This window comes from Lagopus muta, chromosome 1, assembly GCF_023343835.1.
Source record: "Lagopus muta isolate bLagMut1 chromosome 1, bLagMut1 primary, whole genome shotgun sequence".
NCBI lineage: Eukaryota > Metazoa > Chordata > Aves > Galliformes > Phasianidae > Lagopus > Lagopus muta.
Genome location: NC_064433.1, coordinates 104284586 through 104310890, shown reverse-complemented (window position 1 = coordinate 104310890; position 26305 = coordinate 104284586). Strand labels below are relative to the sequence as shown.

Genomic DNA, 26305 nt, shown 5'->3' with positions numbered 1-26305 from the left:
GGGGAGCTGTGGGCCGCGGAGCGGCGGCCATCATGCTCGGCGAGCCGGGCCTGGGCCGCGGCGCGGGGCGGCAGAAGTGGGTGGTGCCGGTGCCGGCGCTGCGCGGCGCGGGGGGTCGGCGCCCGGCGGGATGTTCCGCAAGGCGCGGAGAGTGAACGTGCGGAAGCGGAACGACTCGGAAGAGGAGGACGAAGAGCGCGATGAGGAGCCGCCTCAGGAGCCGGCGCCGGCCTCTGGGGCCGGAGGAGAAGGGCCTGCCGAGGCCTCCGCCGTGGCCCTGGCGGCTGCGGGCACCGGGCTGCTGCCTCTGCCGCCCGGCTGCGTGCCCCTCGCCCTGCCCGGCAGCCCCGCCGCCTTCGCATGCGCCGCGGGCTACGGTGCAGCCCTCGGCCTGGGGCTGGGCCTGATGGGAGGCGACCGGGCCGGGCTAGGGGCGCTGCCGGCGCCCTCCCTGCTGCCCCCCCCGCCGCCTCCGCCGCCGCAAGGCAACGGGCTGCCGGCCACAGCGCGGCCTAAAGAGAAGAAGCGGGCTCGGGAGAACAAAGAGGTGCCCCGCGCCAGCCTGCTCAGCTTCCAGGACGAGGAGGAGGGTGAGGCGGCGGTGGCGGGGCTGAATTTGCGCCGTGGTTCTGTTATCTTAAGGCAGTGGAGTGGCCGAGGAACGTGGGCTGTGAGGGGCTGCGGCCAGCCTTCCTGGCGACAGGGATGTGCTGGCAGGGAGCGCCCCGTCGGCGGCACCGGGATGTGCTCCTTGGTTTCGCTATGGTTTAGCGGGGTGAGCTACTATCACAGCACCCCGACTTGGAAGGGATCCACGGGCGTCACCAACTCCAGCTCCTGGCTGCACTCGTGTCCGGAGTAGCCGGACCAGGATTTGCATGGTTCCAGGCGCTGGACCCAACCTGTTCGGTCCCGCCGGGCCTGTGGTGCTGATGGAGGGTGGTGGTTGCTGTCCTTCTGCATCAAGTTTGCTTTCATCCCGCATGGATGTCAGGGGGAAGTTCTTTACAGAGAGAGTGATGAGGTGCTGGCACAGGCTGCCCAGAGAGGCTGTGGATGCCCCATCCCTGGAGGTGCTCAAGGGCAGATTGGATGGAGCCCTGGGCAGCCTGGTCTAGTATCAAATAGGTTGGTGGCCCTGCCTGTGGCAGGGGGGTTGGAGATTCATGATCCTTGGGGTCCCTTTCCAACCCTGGCCATTTTGTGATTCTGTGGATGTGTCAGATCACCCGTTCGATGAGTGGACTCTGGGTGAAATGGGTATTTTGTTGTAGTTATTTCCTCACAGATTACTAGATTGTCCTTCATAAGTAGTTGGAAAAGTGACTGAACATTTTCTGTACTTTGATTTATAGCATAGCTGTATTTGTTCAGTGCTCTGGCAGTAATCCTGCCACAGGTACTGTGCCTGTGCATGTCCTAATCTACTGATGGGCAATAGTTGTTACACATTAAAAACAGTGATGAAAAAAGCACTCTTCAAGCCACTGAGTCCATTGCATCCCAGAAGTTCAGGTTTGATCAGACTTGTTTTGTGTTAAGAGGTCTTGTGATCTTCTGCTAGAGGAGAGTTAATGTGCCTTTTGATATTTTGTTTCAAAGAACTCTCTCTGGTCTCTGAACTATAGGTTTGAAAACCTGTCAAATACTGAAAACGCAGTGTTATAGTATTTACTTAAGAAAAAGCTGTTGAATTTCCTGCATCCAACTTTGATTTTCTGCATGTTGTTTTTGTGTTGTTTTTTTTTCTTTCAAACTTACTGCATACCTTTCAATAGGTTGTAGCTCTGCAGGCATTCAAGCTGTTGGTGCAGCAAAAACCAGTCATTCCCTTACTCATTAGTCATACTGGCCTAAGTGTGGCTATGAAGAGAGCGTTAACACAAAATGCTGAGGCTTCTCATTTTCTTCTAATCTGTGATCACAATGAAGAATCCGCTGCTTAAAAAATAAAAATTAAAATTGAAACAGCAGTGAATACAGCTAAAAAGCAGGTCACGTTTGTATACTTCAGCTTCTGCCTTGCTTTCCTGTGACTGTGCTGTGAATGACCCCTAAGGAAACAAGGAAGACAAGAGTGTTTGTGAAAGGATACACGGCTCTTGTTGTTACAGTAGTGCAAATGTGCAATCACGTGAAATTATGTTCCTAGTGTGCTTCTTGAGATCTACATGCAAAGGAGGTATAATAGCTAACTGTACTTCTTGGCAGATCTGACGTGGTGTTTTTCAACTTTCTTTTAAAGAAACTGAAGAAGTTTTCAAAGTGAAGAAATCAAGTTACAGCAAAAAGATTGTAAAACAGCTGAAGAAAGAGTACAAGGAAGATCTTGAAAAATCAAAAGTTAGAACAGAGGTCAATTCTCCAACAGATGGTAAATGCAAAATTAACAGTAACTTCTCTAATGGCAAAGATTAAGAATTGTAAATACAGATCACATGTTTTCAGGATGAGTTGTCTGTCTTTCTATAGGATTTAGTATTATTACTAGAGTATATGTTGAATGCATTCAGTTGAACCTCACAAATGCTGTTCTGATGCTGATAGAGATCTTTGAATCTCTGTCAGTAGAAATGAATGCTGAAGGATGAAATTTCTCAGATAGCTGCCTTTACAACTCTCAGTAGACTTCAGTAGTTTGTTTCAGCACTATTTATGTCAGATCAATTTCTTTTCTTCCTATTATTAGTTCAGCACTACTTCTAGTGCTTATTTGACAGGATGTCCTTGCAATGCAGCTTTTCAGAAAGGAAAAAATGAGGGAGTGAGATGTGATGGTTTTTGTTATTAAGTAAATTACTCAACAGTTGTGCGTTTCACAGTTTGACCTTAGAGCAGAGTTGGTGATCAAGATGACAAGATGAAAGTATTGGAGCAGAAGGACCTTTTAACAGTACATGGTCTTCTAGAACTTGTAGGTAGAGCCTGAGATTTCGGTTTTGTTGTAATTCTGCTGTTGGTTATTAGGAAAATCATTGGTAAAGTATCTTGATATGTTTTCCTCTACCACTTGGGTAGAGTGAAACCTACAACCCATGAGTACAAGTGTTATCTAAAAATCACAGTGATACAGATGAAGCTTATGGAAGTTGAATGTAATCCCATGGAGAAATTTGCTTTCACTTGATTTTAAGAATCCTAGAATGTTAGTCCTTTAAAAAAAATGCCTCCAAGTGACCTTTACCAAAGAGTCAAATGTAGGCTTTATTGTCTTAACAGTTGAGCCACCACTAGAAAAGACAGGACAGATTAAGGACATAGGTCAAGAAGATGGGACTGCAAACAGCGAACATGGTGAAGAAGAAATGGAAGTTGAAAGTGAAAAGGAAGAAGAAAAAACAAAACCTGGTGGGGCTTTTTCAAGTGCTCTATCATCGCTGAATGTTCTTCGCCCAGGTTGGTTATCATAGTATGTCTGATATGTTAAACGAATGCTTTAGCCAGCGTTTGTCTTTAATTTGAATGTCTCAGTTATGAGTCTGCGAGGTATCTAAAATGTTATCCTCTATTTTTTCACCTAATAACTTTTCTGTCGAGCCCCGAGGCCAAAGAAATCCAATTGAGAAAGTAGTTTCTAATTGGTAGCTGACTTGGTGATGGCCTGCTCCCCAAATAGAGCCTCCGTCTGCATGCTCTGAGTCTGCATTTCAGGGGAAAAAATAATTTCCTGGTTGATTCCCAAGTGACTTTTCCTTTTAGGGAAAATTGCATAAAGGTACAGTATGTATGTTATTACATCTGTAGAGATAGTGCAAGCTCGAGAAGAATATCTTATTTCAAGTATAAAGAGAATATGAACTTTGACCTTTTGTCCATGACTAGTCAAAGTAGTGGTAAAGATTTATTAACGTTTCAAAAAATAGATTTGCAGGGACTATTCTTTATGTTAAGTAAGTAAGCTTCATTAATCTTGTATTAGTGATTTTACTTTTTTTTCCTTCATAAATCTGGGTTTGTGGGTTGTTTTTTTGAGTGTTGCCCTTCTTATTTGGTGTCCTTTGTCCCCTGAGCTACCATCATCTGGTTGAAATGGCTGAGGATTTTTGTTTCCCTTAAAGTAATAAGAGTTAGGAGCAATATCAGAACAGGAAGTGACTTCAGAGGAATCTCGTTTTCTTCTTCCTGGTGCAACAGTCAGGTCCTGTAAAAGGCGTCCTCTTCTCTAGGAGTATTTCCCAAGGGGACTTCAAGCTTCTGCCATTATAGCGTGTGAGCTAATGAGAGCAGAGCCAGATCTTTTGGGAAAGATTCCATATCTGAGAGCTATTGATCTGAAAGTTTACATGTGTAGCTTTTAGGTTGCTTGCAAATGTTTCTGTGAGTATAGATATTTTTTTTTCCTCTTACTTTTATTGCCACTTACTAATGTGCTTTGGTAGGATGGCAGAGATGAGTAATAAGGAGTTGTAATACCTGTTTTCCTGCAGTGGGTGGTTAATGCTGTGAACATCTGTCTCTAGGAGAAATTCCAGATGCTGCTTTTATTCATGCTGCTAGGAAAAAGCGTCAAATGGCTCGTGAACTTGGAGACTTTACTCCTGTTGACAGTGAACCAGGTAAAAGCCGCCTTGTTCGAGAAGATGAAAATGATGCCAGTGATGATGAAGATGATGACGAGAAGAGGAGAATAGTTTTTACAGTGAAGGAAAAATCCCAAAGGCAAAAGATTGCTGAGGAAATAGGTAAAATCTCAGAGAGACAACTGGTCAATATTTGCACTGGTTTTATTGCAAGTGCACCCTTTCAACGTTTTTAAACAACACATTTTTCAGACTGAAGTCTGTAGTTAATTTGTTTTTTAAGAAAAAGTACTGCATAATGGAATCTACTTGTAAACTTTTGTGCACAGATTCTGTTCCTTTGGTTAGAAGCATGCGACTATTTAATCTGGTAGAAACTTACACTGAGGAGCAATTAGTATTATTCCTATACTGTTTTAGCAACTAGTTGTCAAAAGAAAACATCAATTTTTGAATATAGGATTCTGCTTCTTGGCAAAGAAGTGAAATGGCCTTCTGGAGAAGGAGAAAATAGCAAGAAAGCAGATCTGTAATATTAGAGAGCTTTACCAACAGTTAGCTGCAAACTTATCCATTAGGTTTTTGCAGTGGAACCTCTGTGATAATGATTCGTGGGCTAGCATCCTTAATTTCTTGTGAAGGGAAAGAGAGAATGCACTGAGAAGTTCCCACCAGAGCTCGGTCTTTTAGGTTTTGGAACTCATGGCCCTTACTATGAATATGTTAATTTGTTTTTGTTACCTGTTTTGTCTGTTTTATTCCTCTTCAGGTATTGAGGGGAGTGATGATGAGGCACTGGTGGCAGGGGAACAAGATGAGGAACTCAGTAGATGGGAGCAAGAACAGATACGGAAAGGAATCAACATACCTCAGGCACGTATTTTGTTGTGAGCTGCTCTTGTTTTGTTTCTGCTATATTGGCTAAATCCATTATAAACTAGGGTAGTTTACAGAAGGCTGTTTTGTCTGAGAAGATCATTTTGTAACTTCTGATATTCTTTAAAAAGAAATGAGAAATCAGATTTTAAATATTGAGTGTTACCCATTTCTGTAGTCCTCTGTTTGGGATATATACTGGTAGTGTAAGCAGCATGTATTTGCAGCCTGAAATAGGGCTAGAACAACACCACTTGGAAGAGACCTCTGTTCCTATTTGTCAGTGGCTTTAGAGTTTGTAAACAGAGCTTGTTTTCTGGTTCTGTATCTTCTCTTGTGGTATGAACATACGATTGGAATTGGTAGCAGGCTGTGCCATATGTTGTAACAATGAAGTTGCTTTTCAGTTGAAGATAATGACGTTTTTAAAAAACATTTCAGAAAAATCCTGACAAAACACTGATTCTAATAGATAGTCTTAGTGAAATTTAGTCTAGTTCAAAATAGCTTGTTATTTTAGGAGTTGTAGGCTGGCTAAAATTATTGTTTATATTTACAGCAAGTTTTTAAACATTTAGAGTAATAACAATGTTAAGACTTTGTCCTTTTACGAAGGCACTTTTGAGACCTTAGATGTTAGAAGATGTAGGGTCAAACCCACATGAATTTGCCACACGGATGGTTTCTGGCTACCATTTTCATTTTATAACATTTGAGATGTGAAACAACACGTGTCCTTTTCTGAAGTCTAACACAGTACAATTGCATGTCCTCCTACTTCAGGTTCAGCCAAGTCAGCCTGCTGAAGTGAATAATCTGTACTACCAGAACACTTACCAGACATTGTCTTATGGTTCGTCATATGGCATTCCATACACTTATGCTGCGTATGGATCATCGGAAGCCAAGTCTCAAAAATCAGATAATACAGTTCCTTTCAAAACACCCAGTAATGAGATGACTCCTATTACTATTGATTTGGTAAAGAAACAGCTTAAAGACAGGTAGGACAGACCATCTTTTTAGACTTAAAGACATGTCCCCTAGCTTTCTGTTCCTCAGGCATCTTTTAGTCTCGAGAAAACACAGTTTCATCGCTGGAAAAGTACTGACTGGCACATCCATTAAAAAAAAATATTAAAAGGCAATCAAAAAAAGCTCAAAGTGAAGATGACATTGACACTTTGTTCGAAAGTCTCCCTGGATTGCTTCTCTGGAAGTGAAGCTTTAAATGTGTGACCATTGATCTTGTTGAAGACAGGTCTGAGTTGCATCTTCTGGACGCTACACAATCTTATAGTCAAGAATTGAAAGGCCAGTGAGGTGTTTAGCTTTGTCAGCAGGTCTCATTCTTTTAAACTGTAAATGAAAATCTTATGCTTCAGTAGACAAAGGATTTACATTTTAGTGTAAGCTTTTTCTTTTGTTTAGAAGTTGTAATCTGTCAGCTACACAAAAGGTCCTACTAAATGAACATCCCAATTGTGGAGAGAAATTATTAGTCGTGAACAACTTGCACTTTGTCTGCAATATTGGTTTGTATGCCCATTGTAGTGCTAGAAACTCCACTAGTAATGCGAGTTAGTAGAGTAAGGTAACTGCTTTGTAGGAGCCATAATTCGTCTGCATTTGTTTTTGGTTTTTTTCCCCCTCTCTCCATAAAATACTTTTTCCTCTCTGTTTTTCTGTAGGGCTAGCCTAGTAGTATTATAAGTGCTACCAACTCCTGTAAAAATTTGAAGGAGTTAACAGTTTAATGCACTCAGCATAGTCTAGAAAATTAATTTAAATTATTAGCCTCACTGTTTATGTAGAGAGGAGAGAAAGTGACAAGAGAAAGAGAATGTCTCTTTACAGTATTTCCATTTATATACTTAGTACTTGCACTGTCTAATATCTCAACAGTCTGAAGGATAGAGACTTCTGGATGTAAATTTGTTATTTATCCATTGCCTCTCAGGTTGGACTCTATGAAAGAATTGCACAAAGCTAATCGGCAGCAGTTTGAGAAACATCAGCAAAGTCAAGAGGACTCTACCAAGGCAATTGAAAGATTAGAAGGGTCTTCTGGGGGTATTGGTGAACAGTATAAGTTTTTGCAAGAAATGCGAGGGTATGTCCAAGACTTGCTTGAGTGTTTCAGTGAAAAGGTAAGGATGTAAAAACATTCATCTTTTTTTTTTTAAAAAAAAAAAAAAAAAAGTCTCTTAGTACATGCCAAACACCACATCATTTTTTCAAAAAGTCCCCTGAAAACATGTTCTCACAAAGGTTTGGTTATTCAAGTGTTGAAGAGGTAGCATCATGAAAAGTAATGTTGGTTGTCAAAACCCTTTCTTTCACAGTGTATCACATTAGTGACTTCAGATCACCTAAAAACGTTTTTAGATTCTCTGTCTTGAGGGCATTTCAGCTTTACATAGATGCTGCTTTTGGCCTGTGTTGGATAGCAGGTGAAGAAAAATAATGACTGAATTACACTGCCAGTTCTTTGAATGTTTTATGAATGCAATAAGAAACATTTGTATTTTGTATTGTAAGCTTCCTACCGCCAGGTAGTTTTATGGCTTTCTTAGTGCTCTAATGTCTGTAGAAGAAAAATTGTAAGCTTCTGAAGACAATTAAAAGAGGTACATCTTGTAGTGTGCATCATGTAGTATGGTACTCTTGCATGTTTCTAACTTGAGAACTTAGTCTTTTTTCTTTTATTCATTATGCTAAATGTAGTTAGTTTTCTTTTAAATATATGTATGTGTGTGTATGTGTATGCAGGCACATACAGGAGCTGTCATTCAGTTAGCAGTGTACAGGCTTCATTGTCTTGACTAGAATACAATAATATGGCATCTTTTTCTTGTATTAGCTGCCAGAATTACTTCAGTGGCTAAAGATGCTGCTTACTTATCTTGTTAGGTGTGAGAGAAGCATTCTGACTGCTGGTCAGTTAGTAACTGTCCATCATTAATGGTTTTGGGAGATTGCCATCTTCAGTCTTGTAAGCTAGAGAAGAACTATGAACTGTGGACAAACCCAGGATGTTTGGACCAATTAATCTGCCCAGCTAATGAATTAGTTATAAAAAATACTGTTCACAAAAGAAGCAGTGTTCCTGAGTCTCTATTAGTGCGCTAGGTACTAAGGAGTAATGAAGGTACCCTTCTTTTCTTTACTGTTCTATCTTTGCTGGTTGCACAGATGCCTAAATTCTTAATTAAAGAGAAATTATATTCCTTGTCTGAGATAATTGACTTCTGAAGCACAAACTTATCTGTATCTGTATTCAGCATTTGCTTTTTAAAAGACCTCTTACCAGTCCAAGAGAACGTCCACACAACTGAAACACCATAAATATGTTGTTGTGTGGTTGTTCTCTTTGATTGTCCACACAATCTTGTTCTAATATTTTCTTTAAACAAATTGTTTTGGAATGCCTTGTTTTGAGTGAAAACCATGCCTCTTAGTCTTCCAGACTTCATGTAAAACCAGGAAAGTTTACTGTTAACAAGTAGTGTAACAGTTTGTGTCGGTTCTTCTTCAGAAAGTTTTATGTATCTAGCTGTACTAGGAAGTAAGTCAATTCCACTTGTGACGATTAGCTGTTGATAATTTAACAATTAGGCTTGTCAAAGCTGCTTTCTTGTAATATTCTTTTGCTTTCCCAGTGGCCAGTTTTATAAGGATTGTATATTTGAACCCTCTTCCCCCCAACTTTCCCAAAAGTATCCACATGCGGTTCCTCAAACTCTTAAGCTGTGACTTTTATCATCTCATACTTCTTAAGGCTGTTTTAAGAAATGTTTTGGTGTTTTTTTCAGTTAGAGGCTGCTATAGTGCCTGTATCTACAGTTAAGTTGCAAAATTAGGATGTCAAACAGCTTAACAGACACATTACATCAATTACAATGTCTTGTGTGTTCCTCAGTTCTTTGGCCAAATAATCTATTTCAGAATTCAGGATTTTTAGCGTGACAAAATTACTATCAAATCAAAAGTAGCCAACAGGACATCATAAGTTCTTTTCAAAAAGGGGCTGAGAGGGAAGGAATAAAAGGTAACAAACGATTATCAGGTTTTAACTAAGTATAATAATGAAATGCAGCAGGAAAATATTTTTATTTTTTTTAGTGTAGATGTTAATTACTTTCAGCTTTCTGTAGAGCCTGTGGCCCTTAATGCTGTATATTTGAAACAACTGCATTTATCTGTGTTTACAACATAGAATGTGTATATAATAATAATAGCTATATATTATGATTATATTATATAACAGCAACAAGAAATGTATCCTTATGTGCATATATGTAGTAATACTGTGGGGATATGTGTGTGTATATACATATCCTAAATCTGTAAAATCAGGGCCTCCCCTGTCCTTTCAAATATGATGCATTGATGCTCTCTCTTTATTGTATGAAGTCTGGTCATTGTTATTAGTCAAATTCACATTGATACTGGTCTGAATAAGGAAATTGTTTGCTGAACAAGCACAAATGGACACACAGTGTACTTGTTCTCTCCAAAAAGAGTCCATTGCCCCAGAGTTTCCTTATATGTTCACAGACTTAGTTTTTGAGAACAAAAGATAACATCATAAAGTAGAACTTCTTTCTCTGATTAGCCTTATTTCTGCACCTGTGTGCCATGTTCAATCTTCTGGGACCCCAGCCAAGCAAGACTATTTTGTCTCTATTCTGATTTTGAAGGAATGCTGAGTGTTACAAATGCTTTGTTCATTGATAAGGTGTGATGGAGATTATAACAGGCCAGGTCTTACAAGATCGCTAGAAACAAGCAATAGAAATGCCAAATCTTGTGATGTTTTTCCGCACAAATGGTAAAACCAAGGAAATGGGACATTTTTGCATCATTAGTAGCTTCTTCACAAGTAATTGTTGTCAAAATTATGCCTTCAGAGAAGGCTGGGAAGTTGTCATGTGTCCCTTGCACTTTCTCATTTTCGAAAAGTAAGGGATATAAAAAGATCAGATCATTGCAAGCCTATCTTTGTTAGCATGGTTAGATGAACTCTTACTTTACCTGCAAAAGCAATTTGTCTGCATCAGGAAGGGGGATTGAAATTAGGTTAAAATGATTCTCGTCTGCTAAATGTTCAGAGAACTTGTCATTTTTCCTCTCACACTGTTCATAGTGAGTGTGGGGGGGGGAGGGAGGGGGGAATGTAAAATAAATTGCTGAATTTAAGTTAGTAACTTAAAAAACAACAAACAAAAAGTGAATGAATGAGAGCTCTATAGTAGTCGGTGAAACTGTCAGTCACTCATAAACCACAGTACTGATAAAAGAATGATGGCTTCTAAGTCTCTTATGTTGTAAATGGGAAATATTTTGGGTTTAGATATTTAAATGCATAGTTTTTTCTTGTGTTTTGTTTTTTTTTTTTAATTATTCTATTTATTTGTTTATCTTGAGGCAATTATAGAAGAACTTCTAGAGATGCTGTCAAAATTTGTAATTTAACTTCTCAATTTTAGAATTCCCTTGAGGGGAGAAACTTCCCTTAAGGGAAGAAACTATTTTCTGTGGCAAGCTGTGTCATTTCTTTTTAATTATTATTTATTTTCTTCAAAATTGTCTTGAATTCAGAATGTGCCCTTTCAACAGTGGGATTTTTCCTACTCTCTCCATTCTTTCTGCTTTCTTTTCTCCAGAAGAAAATTGCATGTATTTTGAGCTACTTCACAGCCTTTAATCTCTGCAGACCAGTTTATACCACGAAGAGCTAATATTTCTTTCATTTAATTTGTCCTCTGAAGTGTGTGTCATCCTCAGCTGAAATGGCCTTGCAGCCGTAATGTCATAGTCTTAAATTTTACTGGAGGAGTTTTTTAAATAGCTGCTGAGTCACATTCTAAATTACGTCAGGAAACAGTTTCTGATTTTATCTCTTTTTGGGGAAAAAAAAAAAAAAAGTAATCCTGGCTGGTAGGCAGCAATGAAGTATCTGAGCTAAGGTGGAAGACTGGACTAAACATAGTTTTGGAGGTAAGGAGGATATGGCATAAAAATATTCATACCAGCAGTAACTGACTCATAGGACTTGCTTTTCCAAATTAAGAGATCATGAAAAATTCTCTTTTACGTTTGAGTATTTATGGTGGACTAATTTTAACTTGTGCCAGGAAATGAAATTCTGCAAAAGTAGGCAGTGAATCTGCTATTTAATGTCAGGATATTCCTGCTATCATCTATTTTTGTTGCTCCTGAAATTCAGTCTAATTTGTTTTAAGTAGCAGGTCCGACTGAAGCATGTATCCTTCAAAGATTATACTTAATGCAGAACTCCCACTATTTGTACAATTTTGAGTTTAATGATAGGCTAGAATAACATTTGATTGATTTACCTGTTCGCATAAAGTGTTTATGCACTGTTTTACTGCATTTCAGCAGTATTTTGTTTTACTGTACTTAATATTTCTATACATACTAATAAAAGATAAAAGTTATGGCAAAACAATACCTGCTGGTATTTGGTAGGTTAGATTGAGTATTTGATTTTTTTCTTTTTTTTTTCTTTTTTTTTTTTTTTTGTCCTCGTTGGGTAGAGTCAGTTTCACATAAACTATAGGATATTGCTACATTCTTGCTTAAAGACAGAGTGGATACAATGACTACACAATAAACTTTGTAACAACATTTAAATGCACTTAGCAGGGAAAACGAGGACTTTAAGTAACATTTCAGTTTGAAATTATTGTCTCAGTGTTTTGCCTCGTTCAGTCAATACTGATTTCTTTCAGAACACTAATCGTTATGATTGAAAGCTGCCAACATTGTTAAATGCATGTGTTTTCTTCAAGTCGAAATATTTCCTGGTCCAAATGACACAAATGGTTAAAAAGAAAAGAGCTTGTGCTGCTAGAAGTGCAGTGACAGTGCTATGCTTCGGAGTAGTGTGGTACCCCAGAAAGCTAAGCACCTGGAGGATTCGATATTACGTAGTGTGTTGTATTTTTACAGGTGCCTCTGATTAATGAACTTGAATCTGCAATGCACCAGCTGTACAAACAGCGAGCTTCCCGCCTTGTCCAAAGACGACAAGATGATATTAAAGATGAATCTTCGGAGTTTTCAAGCCATTCAAGTCAGTCCATCTTGAAGGTTTTTATTATTCATTAAACAACCTTGTTTACTTATTATGGCTAATTTTAAATGTAAATGTTTAGAATATTGACTGCCTTGAAGTTTATCCTAACTCTTGAGGTAGAAACAAGTTTAGATTAAAAGTTCTCTAATCTGTTTTGGTTTGAATTCAAAGCCGCTCTAACTCTGACCTCATCTCTCCTTTCTATTGGTCTTAACTGTGTTTCCTCTTTTCTAGCACTGTGAAATGTATGCATGGTGGCAGTGGCCATACTGGTGCCACGTGACTCCATGCTTTTATGTCAGATTTTTTTTTTTTATTTCCTTGAATCTGGAAATTTCCTGTACCATCTACATTTAACTTACACAAAGCTGTGAAATTGGCTTAGAGATTACTTTTACATGATGCTCTATTTTGTAGGTAGCAGAAGCATTTCATTTCAGACACTGAACTGGTAAAGGAAGTGGAAGAGTCTTGATGAAAATCAGACTAATACAACATAAATTTATATGCATTACAGTTCAAAATTAGTTAAAATACTTGCTTAGCGTTAGTGTGGAGATGGGAGAGTCCCAATGAGTTTTCTTGTGGTATCACTTAAGTATGTAGAACACTACGAAGGTGTGTTACCTTAGAAGAAAACATAAATTCCTTGGGGGAAGTTTTGTTCTGCGTGCCATAAGATGGGAAACGTACATTAATAGTAGTTTTCTTTCTGTTTTGGAGAGTGCCTCATTTTTAGAATGGCTTTCTTTTCTGTCCTGTTGCTGACCCAATATCCTATAATAAAAGCCATTTCCTGTTCTGTCACAGTGTTGCCAGAATTGAAATGTTGGTACCATTAGATATCATTTACTGTGTGTGATAAAGCATTGAGCCTTCAGAGTTGGTCATCTCTTTACAGAACGGTCAGCATACGTATTCCTTTATTTGGAGCTCCTAAACATCACATGTTGGCTTTGCAATTTTACCATAAAAAAGTGCTTGTGAGAACTAGATGTCTAGCACGCTTTTAAACAGATTTCCTAAATGAAGCCTCAAATTGACTATTTTGGACTGGGGTTTGGTGGTGGGATAGTGACAGATGTCATTGTTGAGAGAGAGCTTATTTAGCATCTGGAAATCTTGAGAATAAACTGCACTGCATCTTGAATAGTTCAGTTCTTTCCTTCAAATTATCACAGAAACTAGTGAACTAGTGTCAACCTTTGATGTGTTGCATGGTGCAGACATAGGCAATCTGCATTCCTTCATATAGTGTCAGAACACTAAGGAGATAGAAGTTAATTTAGATTGGTCTGCCAAGTTTTGCTTTACTTTTGTGTAAAGACCAGTAGCTTTGAATAATAGCATTTGATTAAAAAAAAAAAAAAAAAAAAAAGGGGCATGATTTACTCTGTATATTAGGACTCTTAGTACTTCTGGTACAGAGTTGTAATACTAATGCAGAATATCACTGGTATTTTTAATGATAGATCTGTAAATGGGCTAAGTTAGAACATTTGAACTTACTCCTGAAATTTGGATAGGCTTGTGTTTAAATTTTGAAGTTTGTATCTTAGGGGGTGGACTTGAGCACTGACTGAGACTCAATTCACTTCTAAAAATTTACCTGAAAAGAGTAACCAGGTTTCCCTGTTAGCTGTGCTGTTGTCAGGAACATCTTTAATGAATTGCTGCTTAAAAAGAGGAGGGGAAAGGATCCATTTTCCTGTAGATTTTGATGCAGTTGAAATTGTAGACAATACAAAGGATACAGGTAAAGAGGTTATGAATAGAACTCTGGAATATCATATGTTCTGACTCTGGTCACTCTTCTCCATCTTTCTTTTTGTTCATTTTATTCTCAGAAGATGCATGGTGAACACGTTTATGTTAGGAGCTCTTTGTGTCTGGGAATATTCAATTTCAGCAATTTCTGTTTAAAATGCTAAGTTTTATATAGTTGTGCACTGTTGTGAGAGGGACAAGAGTGAAGTATGGTGAAAAGATTCTTCTATTTGACATTCGAGTGGAGATTTTTCTGAACCCCATTACTTCCTCTTTTAACCTCTATATTTGCGGATTCTAGGCTTCTGGATGCATCTTACACTTTCTACTTCAAATTACACTTAGTTTAAAGTAGGTACAGGGCTCTTGTGAAACAGCCTACAGTATATTTATATAATCATAGAAAAGCATTTTAATTTTCATCGATGTAATTTTACAGATAAAGCGCTCATGGCACCAAATCTTGATTCTTTTGGACGAGACAGAGTGCTCTATCAAGAACAAGTTAAGCGTCGGACTGCAGAAAGAGAGGCTAGAAGGTAGAGTGCTGGGATTTCTTGTCCATCAGGAGTATTTGCCTGTTCTCAAAATGCAGTTTTCCACTGCAGCGTGCTAGCATAAATAGCACTGTTTGTTCCTCTCCTGTGAAGGGAAAAAAACACTTCAGCTGGTATTCTGGGGAGGACTGTTCCTACATATCCCAACTTAGCATCTGGAAGTACAAAACAAATGACAATTAGATGATGCTAATTTAGAATTTCTAAGAAACTATAATAAGCCCATTTGGTATCTATGTGGGTTCTGCCTGGTTCCTCTTCCTTCCATTGCTTGAGGCAGCAACACAGTGGGATGTTTGAGGCAGTGACAAACTGGTAGTTATTTTCATTATTATTTATTTTCAACCTGAATTTCCTTGCACTTAAAGTTATAACTGTGTTCATGATATAGGGGGAAAAAAATGTAATAAGTGCATTATACTGCTGATCCTTTGTAGAGCTCGTCGTAGACAAGCAAGAGAGCAAACTGGGAAGATGGCAGATCACCTTGAAGGCCTTTCCAGTGATGATGAGGAAACTTCAACGGATATTACAAACTTCAATATGGAACGAGGTTAGAAAAGATAAAGAAGCCTTACACTATCAAATGTTGAAAAGACAGAAAAAATAAAAATTGACCCTGTACGTGTATTTCACCATGTTTCAGAGAAAGTTTAAGAACCATTTCTTATTAGCTTCTCAATGGCTGTAGTTCACTACAGCTGTTAGCTGGGGGTCCACCTCTTTTCTGGGTACCTAGAAATAGTATGAGAGGGAGTGGCCCCAAGATGCACCAGGGGAAGTACAACTTGGATGTTAGGAAGAATGTCTTCTCAGGAAGAGCAGTGAGGCAGTGGCACAGGATGCAAAGGGAGGTGGTGCAGTCATCTTCTCCAGGGGCGTTCAAGAACTGTGGATGTGGCACTGAGGAATGTGGTCAGTGAGTATGGTGGCGATAGGCTGACGACTGGACTAGGTGATAGTAGAAGTCTTTTCCAGCACTAATGGTTCTATGACACATTTTATGGAGTCCTGTATCAGTATCCAGAAATGCTAGGACAAAAATTTTATAAGCTTTTATTACAGCAAACTTTGCAGATGACAGAAAGTGATGTTGACTGCAAACATTGCAGAAAGGTTCTGTGCTGACTTTTTGCATTTCCCCCATGGTGTTATGATTGGTTTACTCAAAGTAGCCCTAATTGTGCATAAACAGAATACTAGAGGTAACTATGAAGGCAGTAGCAAAGCAATAATCCTATTACTTTCTCACCTTGAAACCGAGTACAATTATCACTAATGAAAGAAAATTTCATCAAATTAGAAGAAATGTGGAGAAGTAGATTGGTATAGGCCATGTATATAGAATTGGACGTGTATATGTGAGGAGGGATGATGCAGCCACGAGAACGTTTATTTTGTAAACTGTGAGAACTGGGGGCATGAAGAAAATTTCTTTCTTTTTGCTGAGTGTGTAGTAAGAGCACTGAAGTCATAGCTGTAGGCAGTTGTGGAGAGCCAAAGTATAACTAGATTAAAAGGCAATTAAATGAACTGTCCAGAAGTGCATCAGAAGTGCAAACAATCACACCTTTAGTTGCTGGCCTGTCACCAAAATTGCAGATGCAGGCAGAAAGCTCTGATTGAACATAGAAACTACTTAAGAGTTGTTAGGTGCTGTAATTCACTTTGCAAGTTAAATGATCTAGATTAAAAATTCTGTGCGGCTGTATTGCTTTTTGTCACATTTACAAAATTCTTCTTTACAAGTATTGTCAGTTTCTGAGTAAGCATAGGATTTCTGAAGCATTTCTTATTCGTTCATACTTCACCCTCATGACAGCCCAGAATGATCACGGAATGATACGGAACAGAGAGATGCACTTCAGCCCCTCTGCCTTTATTCATAGCATTTTTATCTGGATCACAGCATTAACAGTGTGTTTATATAATGTTATCTAACTTTGTACTGACTCCTCTCTACCTGTTATGTGTAGTAGTTATTGTGTGCAATTAACTATTGTAACTGGACATTTAAAACTGACTGCAGCAAAGAATGTCCAACTAAAATAGAGTTAACCCTGGGAGATGTCGGGAAGTGTTGTGTTGTGGTGTCTGCCAGCACCCGCTGTCTGAAGCACTGATTCAGTTGTCACATCTCAAGGATGCCATGCACTTGCACTTGAATGAAATAGTGAAACAGTGTGAGTTGGAAGGTACTGAGAGATCACCTGCTCCAAACACTGGTGCAAAACAAGGTAGCTCTGAAGGTCCACACTGTTCTCCTGCATATGGCTATTTAAGGCAAAATTATTAGAGGATTTAAGGCTACTAGTTGTTGTTGTGTTTTGTTGTTTTTTTTTGTAATGTTGGTAGGAGTTGGCTTATGCCAGTCATCATTAAAGTCTGAGAGAGGTTGTATATGCAATAGGTGATCAATCTGTTGCTATTTTTTTCCCTCATGACCAGACCGTATATTGAAAGAATCCAGCAAAGTTTTTGAAGATGTTTTGGAAAGCTTTTACTCCATTGATTGTATTAAGTCCCAGTTTGAAGCTTGGCGTTCAAAGTACTTTGCTTCCTACAAAGATGCTTATATTGGCCTCTGTTTACCAAAGTTGTTCAACCCTTTAATCAGACTTCAGCTGCTTGTCTGGACTCCTTTGGAGGTAAGGTCCTGGGCACGCAATATTCACAGAAGCTTCTGTATAGTGTGATTCTTTCATACATCTGCAGAGCAAGGTCAATTGTACCTATGCTTCTCATAAATGTGTGTTGTAGGCGTGAAGCTTAAAGTGGTCACCTGTCTTGGGTTGAAGTGCTTTTCTGGGGAGTTCCTGCACTATTGCCCTCTATTCAGCTCTCGCCTCCTAGGAATTCAGCACATGCTGGCACCTTCTCAGGGAGCAATATAGACCAAAAACCAAGTCATGTATTAAATAATACATTTGAGTTTTAAAATATTTCAGGGAAATATGTGATTCTAAAGATGACATTTCTTCAAGAGAAGTGGAATGAAGAAGCCTGTTTTTCATTGGGCTTGTGATCTGTGTCCCTATATTATATATCTTTCTTTCTTCCACCCACCCTTCATACCCCATAGAACTCTGGCTGGCAGTTTTCAACTCTTCCTCAGAGTACTCATCACACAGTAATTAGGTAAGGAACATGGGAGGAGCAGGGCAGCACAATTGCAACACAATGTTCCTGGCAAGTATTCGATGTCCAGCTTGTGTGTGTGCTGTCAGGAGTAGCCATGAGAGGACAAACAGTTCACTTAATTTTGGCCTCCCATTGTTCTTCCTAGCTGTGAAAGCTCCTTACGTATTTCTGCTGCAGTCAAGAGGTTATTTGCAAAGTACTGGTAGGAACTTGCTTTTTCCTGCCATGTTGGCTTTTAGTGGGAAGTATATCAAGATACACAATGAGTGCAATTGTGTAAGTTTGTTTTGCTAAGAAATGAAGTTCAGAAAGCAGACTAAGAAGGCAGAAAGTCGTCTTCCTTTTCAAAACTTAACACATCTGTAGCACCTTCTGCAAATGTGTCACAAATGACTGAATCTGTCCTCTCTTCAGAAGTGCTTTTTCTTAACTACCAAGAGAATATTTGCAGAAGGTGATCTTCTGCCTCCTCTGCTCTGACTGCAGAGGAGGGGAAGCTAGATTCCTCTTCAGAGAACATTCAGAGTGTTTACTTGGAATAAATTAGAGAATCTGTGAAAGGCATCCTCATAAAAATTAAAACTTTATGTGAATTTTCCCTTCCCCATGCTGGTTTTATTTGAATTCTTAAGTTGGCAAAATAAAGCTTAAGCTATTTGGTGGCAAGATAACATAGAAAATGAAGATTTGAGAATTCTCTTGTGCTTCACTGTTCCCATTTATACATCTTGCTAAGTTTGAAAAAGTACAATGCAAGAGATTTTTAATTCAGAAAACATCATTTTATAAAACAGTGCCAATGAACTCTGTTTCTCATATTTCCTTCTTATTTTGCTCTGGGGCAGTTAGTTGTTAAAATAAGTTAGGCAGCAGCTGCCCAAAAAAGTAGTGTTGCTTCAACCATTTTCACTTTCTTATGATTTGGTGATTGTGTGGTTCTACAGTGAATTTGTTCATTTGGCTTTTGTTTTTTATTTCTATTATCTTAATGTCTTGATTTCAAATGTCTGTTTAGGAAGCTAATATCTTCTCAATTCATTTTATTAGGGCAAATGTCGAGATTTTGAGACTATGTTGTGGTTTGAATCGTTGCTCTTTTATGGCTGTGAAGAACAGGAGCAAGAAAAAGATGATGCTGATATTTCACTATTACCTACTATTGTAGAGAGAGTTGTTCTTCCTAAATTAACAGGTATAATCTTGGAAAAAAAAAAAAGCAAAGGGGGAGGAAAAGGAAGTTGGTGTTTATTTACGCCAGTAGATTTTACTGCTTTGTAAATTACTGTCCTAAGTGACTGTCCTTCTACCTGTATTTGAGCATTTGCAAAATGGAGTAATTCTTTTCTCTCTTTAATAGTGATTTCTGAAAATATATGGGATCCTTTTTCTACAACGCAAACATCAAGAATGGTAGCAATTGTACAAAAGCTAGTCAGTGGATATCCTTCAGTGGTTAATGCTGAAAACAAAAATACACAAGTAAGTTTGTTTTGGTTTTTTTTCATGAGTATCTTGGATAAGTTAAGGAATTTGGGTGTATTTGTAATACACCATATTGGAAAAAATATCCATGTAGCATGTTTAAGGAGAGTCAAAAAGGAGTTGTTTGGGGTTTCTTTTTCTGCTGACTAATTAGAGGTGGCAAATGAACTAAGACTTGTTGGTTTGCAATTTTTGCTTGAAGGATCAGGTTAAACATAGTTAGACTTTTCTGCTTCTCCCACATGTATTGGGGGGCAGAGAATCATAATTTGTTGGTTCTTCTTCTGTGAACATAAGAACTAATGTCATGAGTTCAGGTTCTGTGTGTAATGCATTGCCTTTACAGTAATGGGAGATTGGCCGAAGTTTGCATGCGCAGGGAAGGTAGCAGAAGATGAAAAATGACAAAACAGCTGATGTCATTATAGCTAATTGTGTAGCCAGGCTTAATGATAAAGTAATTTCATTGCTTTCACTATTTATTGAAGTTGTCAAGTTTCAGCTCTAAAGTTTAATCGTTACAGATGTCTCGAAGACTCCACATGTGTACTTAAGTCTGTGTGCCTTTTACTTTTAGGATCACAAATGTTCTTCATTGTTTTTAAATCAATTTCTGAGTGCTTAACTACTAAGCATTACTTTGGCTGTTATTTAAAAAAAAAAAAATAATCTGTTTCAGATGCTTTTAAAGGCACTGTTGCTAAGAATGAGGAGAACACTAGATGATGACGTATTCATGCCCTTATATCCCAAAAAGTAAGTTTGCTTTCAACTGTGGTATTTGACCTCTCTATTAGCATGTCAAGTGTTTTCTGACCATAGCTGGTAAGGTTTTTTCCATACTTCTGTACGGTTCACTGGTTGGATGTGGGAGCAAATTAATTATCAATTATCAAGAACGAGCACAGTGCTTCCAGGGGATATTTACAGAAATGAACTTTATGTGGGAAGGAGGAAGTCAATGAACTCCAGACAGAAGTGATGATGTTTGCTCATTAAAGAAATCTCTTACTTTCCAGTGTCTTAGAAAACAAGAACTCTGGTCCATATTTGTTTTTCCAACGTCAGTTTTGGTCGTCTGTTAAGGTAAGTCACTAAATGCATCTGGTAAATTTCTGGTGCAGTCAGCACAGCAATAAAATCCCCTTCATAATTGTGGAAAATGGTAGATGGAAAATTGCCTTTTCTCTAGTTGAAAGAATTCTGAAGTAGGATTCTTAGCCTTCGATAAAATGCTGTGCCCTCTTCAAAAGATTGCCAAGTGAAAGGGCATTGTTTTTATTTCTACACTGTGGGTTTATTTGGCACATTCAACAACCAAGGTTTTTTTAATGTCATTGTATTTGTCAGAAAAAAGTTTTTAATTTACTTTTGTAGTAATTAGAGGATTTTTTTCTGTATTTCTTTAAGTAGCATGAGAATTTTCATGAAAGTAACTTAGATAAATGGACAGTTTTCTGTATCTCCCTGGAAAGCATGTTGCTATTTGTAAAATATGCAGCAGTTCTGATCTTAGTTTACTTGAAATGATGAAGAGTGAAAAAAATGTCTGTGTGTGTGGCAGGTGCTTTATAGAATTGTCAGAGGTCTATAAGAAGCTGTAACTGTTGTAATTTTTATCCTTCTATTGGAAATGTTATGCTTTCCTTTTTAGCTACGTTGAGATGTTGATTGAACTGCTGAATTCCATAGTCATGCAAACAGAACTTTTATCTGTTTTTTTTCTATTTAGAAGTGAGGGAAACCTTATACTTGAATACGTTTGCACTGACATAATTTACTTTAAACATTCAGCACTGACTTCTTTCACTTTGAAGTAAGAGTCAACTTCTTAAATGCTGTTTAGAGCAAAAAGGAGCATAAAGCTTATTTATGAGAATGATGTTGTTAAGAGTGGTGCTGGTAACTCTCTTATGGCTTGTGTCTCTTAAGAATGAAGCTGCCCACTTCTGAAAATATTTCTTGGAGCATGGGCCATGTAGAACTGTGCATGCAGTTCTCACTGCGAGGCAGGTATAGATAGCATTGCTGAAGATGAGAAATAGAAGCTGGGAAGCAAGTCCATTATTACTATTTTCTGATGATCTGCTTCAACAGTAAGCTGCTGGCTGTGTTCCCTTCTACAAGGCTGGCAGCAGTTTTCCACAGGCTGTATACCACTGGAGAATAACAGCTGTACTGTTGGCTTAGCCAGCACTTCCCTTCAGGCAATTTCTGTGCCTTTTGTTTCAGTGTGCCTTGGAAACAGGGATATACTGACAGCATGCCTGGGAATCTCACTGATGAGAGACTGTGAATTTGCCCCTGAGTTGCATATGCTAGGTCTCACTTGACTTGATATTCACATCAAATTTTGACATCAAAATGGCTTGAAATTTTAGTGGTTTTTTCAACAATTCCTTGGGCAAAATGTAAGGAACATTGAGATAATGGTTGTTGTACAAGAGTTTATAGCACTCTAAGCTGTTACTTTATGAATTCTAAATACTTTTGGAACTATCAGAAGGCATATTTTCCTTGCTTTACTTAAGCCATGCTGCTGCACTTGAAGACTCTCTAGATACTTGATTAACTTTAAGGAGTCGTGACAATTTTAAATAATTATTTTCCCTGTGTTGTATTTTCAGTTATTAGGAAACTTTCTCCAGTGGTATGGAATCCTTTCAAACAAAACTCTCCAGGAGCTGTCAATAGATGGGCTACTAAACAGATACATTCTTATGGCTTTTCAAAACTCTGAGTATGGAGATGACAGCATTAAGAAGGCACAAAGTGTGAGTAATAGCAAACAAAATATTCAAAATGTATTTAAAACTTGAGATTACCTCTGAAATCTTGGTTTTGATATCTTAATATTGTAATGTTGATGAACCAAAGAGAGAACCTTCGCTGTCTTACACTTACAGAGATTCAGTGTTTTACTGCTTGAATTTTGGAGTTGATTTGGGTGGGGGGGAGAGTTCCTGTTTTATTCACTTAAGCCTTGTAAACACAGTCTTACCTGGTGACTGAACAGATTGTGTCATTAAACTTCTAACATTTTGATACTTGTTTTTTAAATTTTTTTTCCTGTTTTTTCTAGGTAATTGCTTGCTTTCCTAAACAGTGGTTTGCTAATCTAAAAGGAGACAAGACTATTTCGCAGCTAGAAAATTTCTGTAGATACCTTGTTCATCTGGCTGATACAATTTACAGAAACAGCATTGGTTGCTCTGATGTAGAGAAAAGAAATGCAAGGTAACATAGTTTGAATTATTCAGTGGCAATACTTGTGCTTTGTTAATTGTATCCAAACACCGGTAAGTATCTCCATTCTGCTACAAGTCTTTTGGAAGGCTGTTGAATGGGGTGAATTTTTAAAGGTATTTGAAAACAGCAGCTGTTAAAATTCATTAAGCATTCGTAGCATTTTGCAGTACTCCTTAATGTCCTTGATTGTGGCACATTTTGTAGTTACTCGTTCTGGGCTGCTTCACCTTGTAAACCTGTTGCAAACTCCTACACAATGGCTCCTGAATTACTGATTGTGCTTTTGTATATGGTGCAAAAATTTTGTCTTTGCTTATGCAACCAACTCGATGAACCTGTTTTCTCCTTGATCAGTGCAATTTTACTTGCATCTGATAACCAGCATAATTGAAAGCTTGGGTTAGATGTGTGCATGAATGTGACTGCTAGCCAGGTGACCTGAAATGCTTTGTGGTGGGTTGTCTAATCAGTGGTGAACTTCATATCCACACTGTTACACTGATACACGTGAACATAACCATATTGGAAGAATGTTTATTATTGTGCTGTTGCACAGGGAGAGATTGCAAGGTCAGTAGTTTTGTTGTTTCAGAAAACCTACTTAAACTGAAACTTGGATCCCATGCTGCCTGCATTAGTCACTCTTGATACCTGTACTTGCCTGAGCCATTGTTGAGTTACTCTTCAATTATTGAGGCTCTCAGTGGAATTAGATCCTTATGCACGGCACTGAAATACAGGGACAGGAATTTCCCTTGTTGTATAGCAGGCAAATCTTGTTTAGGAGTCTTTTTTTCTCTATCAGTTGTTATTTTGTTCCCATTAAGCACATAAAATAAGTCTGCAGCAGAAATATTATTTTGCATAATGAAAGAACAACATATCTGTTCATATAAATCCTAGTGTAGTTGTTTGAAAGAAAAATGCATTAGTTTCTCAAGAGAAGGAAGGCTGTTTTTTATCCATACCTATTGATATTAGTTTTCCAAGTTGAGTGCCTTTTCACAAACCAGCTGGTTTCACTTTTAAGATGAATTTTGAACCTCAAGTATTTTTTATGGAACTTGGTGAAAATTCATGTCTACATTCCTTGCAAGACACTAAAATTGTTCTTGACCATTGAGGTAGAATGTTCTTCCCAGGACTGAGCTGGATCTGAAATGCAGTTTGTTGGTGGCCAGCTTCATACCTTTGTATGGCATGTGTGAAAACATATTTGTTCTTTGTTGTTTGTTAGGGGCTTTTTTTTTTGGCTCAAACATCATTTATCAAGGGAGCTGTGACTCACTGCACACAGTACCATAAATAATCCAGGACTTCTTTCAGTTTATACCGCATCTAGTATTGAATGACTAATTCCTATTTCCTCTTTTCAATTTCATTGCTGAGCCGATGACCAATTTAATTTACAGACTTAGCAAACAGGAGATGATGCAAAGTTACCTGAAACTGATTTGCTGTACTGTCATATTGTGCTTTTCTGTCATTCCTTTTACATGATTGTTCTTTTTATATATTTTTTTTTTAGGGAGCAGATAAAGCAGATCATAAAGCTTCTAGCAAGTATACGAGCACTGGATCATGCTGTGACAGTTGCAAATGATCACAATGTAAAAGAGTTGAAAATTTTAATAGAAGGAAAATAGACTTTTCTGACATCTCGTTATGAGCTTTAAAACCATTCCTGATGTGTGTAATTTATGTACATATGTAAAGTTTCTTAAACTGTAAAGTATTGATCTTTGTTTTAATACAAAGTGCATTCTTATATACAGCATCCTTTAAAATAAATGACAACGTTGACTTTCTTTGGAGGCAAAAATGAAATTCCAAAGTAGTCACCCTCCCAGAAATCAGGCTTTCCTCAAAGTTTCTCAAAATCTTGTTTACAAAAACACTTTGTACCCACAATTAGTTGTCATCTACTCCTTTGTTTAGTTGTTCCATGGCTAACTGGAATGTGTGTAATATATTAAGTGTAATGCAATGCGTGCATATATTTATACCACCGTGTTACTTTCACACTGGATATGGAGATCTTTTACTGTTGAAAAAGCTTTTCCTTTTTCTAAAAATTACTTGTTTTGAAAATAAAATGATCATATTATTGGTTAACAGGTTAAATCTGTGAAAATCATTTGGCCTAAATAGTAGAGATGCTTCCAAATGCAACCAAACCTTTAAAAAGCAGCTGTGCTGCACTCAGACTGAAACTCTTAAGACTGTTCTTAGAAACAAGAGATGAGAAAACAAATCAGTGTTCGATTATTTTCTTAATTTGGGCAGACAATGCAAATTTGTGATTATTGTGCAAATTTACAGTATTCCCCAATCCCCCAGCACCTTTCATTTTCAAGGAGAAAATAGTTCACCTGTGAACTCTGGGCCCTTGGTGGCTAAGTTCACTCTTTGTATCCCGTTTTATAACTTCACATTGGGAATCTGTTTCTTCTGATTGGTATGGCTGAAGATGCAAAGCAAAGGTGGAGAAAACTTTATATCCTAGAATTCGAAGTGTTTATACTGTAGTAAACGTTCAAATGTTACATTGCCTGCTAAATAGCAACTAAGAATACAGTCTTGGAAAACAAAGCATTTCATTTTTTTGGAAATCGGAAGGAAAATCCTTTAAAACAGGGTGATCCATGTTGGAATACTAATGATTTGATCCTGGGGTCTGAGGCATGTTAACAGCTGTAATGGCCTTGGATTAAGAGCTGTTTTACTGGTGAACCCTACATTTTGGGGGGAATTATAGCAATAAATTGACATCCTGAATAACGTGAAGTAAAACTGTATTTTAAGCTCTTGTCGTGGTATAAATGAGTATATTAAAAATGTACAATTTGTAACATGCACACTTCATTTGGACACTGAACAATTGTTTTTCTGAACTGCTGAGATTGATGGAGTACATTCAGAATATCTGCTTTTAAAATTTGTTTCAATAAACTCGTCTGTCAAGGAGCTGTTGCAGTGCAACTCGATAAGTTTTATTCCTTTAAGTTGTAAAGGAGAAAATACGCATGCTAACTATTTTTGTCATCTCAGACTTTTGCTTTTTTTTCTAATATAGCATATACAAAGCTGCATTTAAGTTTTTGAAGGTGTGTAAGGGCAGCTTCAGTAGGTGTGCATCACTACCGGGGCTCCAAACCTTGAGTTGTCTCCATGAGACAACTTTAAATGCTGCCGTTAAAAATGGAGGCATTTTGCTCTAGTTTGGATAATGATAGAATAAGGAAGAGGTGAAGAAAATATCTTCCTTCTAATTTTGTTATAAATTACAGCTATGGAAAATCTTTTTTTTTCGGGGTAGGTTGTAGTCATTTTCTTAATTGATTCCTTAGAAGACCAGGTAGTCATACTGCACTTAGCCCATCTTCCTTCTCATACGTTGCTGCTATGTGTCTGTGATGTTTAAGCTGATGCACACTGCAGGAATTTCTCCTTTTCATATTTATATGTCATACTTGGAGAGCAGTGCACAGAAATTTGCAAAGTATTGTTATGAGTGATGAGTAATGTGTTTGAATGGCTAGGATTGCCTTGGTACTTAAAGACTTCATGTAAATGCTGATATGCAGTTTCATTTATAAACAAAATAA

General features: G+C 38.0%; 1 protein-coding gene across 1 annotated transcript; it reads left to right on the top strand.

The window, feature by feature from the left end:
* The first annotated feature begins 37 nt into the window (after positions 1 to 37).
* On the top strand, positions 38 to 25664 carry PAXBP1 (PAX3 and PAX7 binding protein 1). The gene is made up of 18 exons (XM_048934179.1): positions 38 to 590; positions 2246 to 2374; positions 3220 to 3396; positions 4461 to 4682; positions 5290 to 5393; positions 6180 to 6400; positions 7357 to 7546; positions 12375 to 12498; positions 14708 to 14807; positions 15263 to 15378; positions 17274 to 17473; positions 19014 to 19158; positions 19324 to 19445; positions 20128 to 20204; positions 20468 to 20534; positions 22076 to 22222; positions 22531 to 22685; positions 24226 to 25664. Exons 1-18 carry the CDS (start codon positions 131 to 133, stop codon positions 24341 to 24343), a joined length of 2874 nt encoding a protein of 957 aa, XP_048790136.1. The 5' UTR covers positions 38 to 130; the 3' UTR covers positions 24344 to 25664.
* Positions 25665 to 26305: the final 641 nt, after the last annotated feature.

Coding starts and splice junctions, on each gene's coding strand:
- PAXBP1 (XM_048934179.1), top strand. CDS start 131: ATGTTCCGCAAGGCGCGGAGAGTGAACGTGCGGAAGCGGAACGACTCG. Junction 591..2,245: donor CTTCCAGGACGAGGAGGAGG/GTGAGGCGGCGG, acceptor TTTCTTTTAAAG/AAACTGAAGAAGTTTTCAAA. Junction 12,499..14,707: donor GGAGTTTTCAAGCCATTCAA/GTCAGTCCATCT, acceptor GTAATTTTACAG/ATAAAGCGCTCATGGCACCA.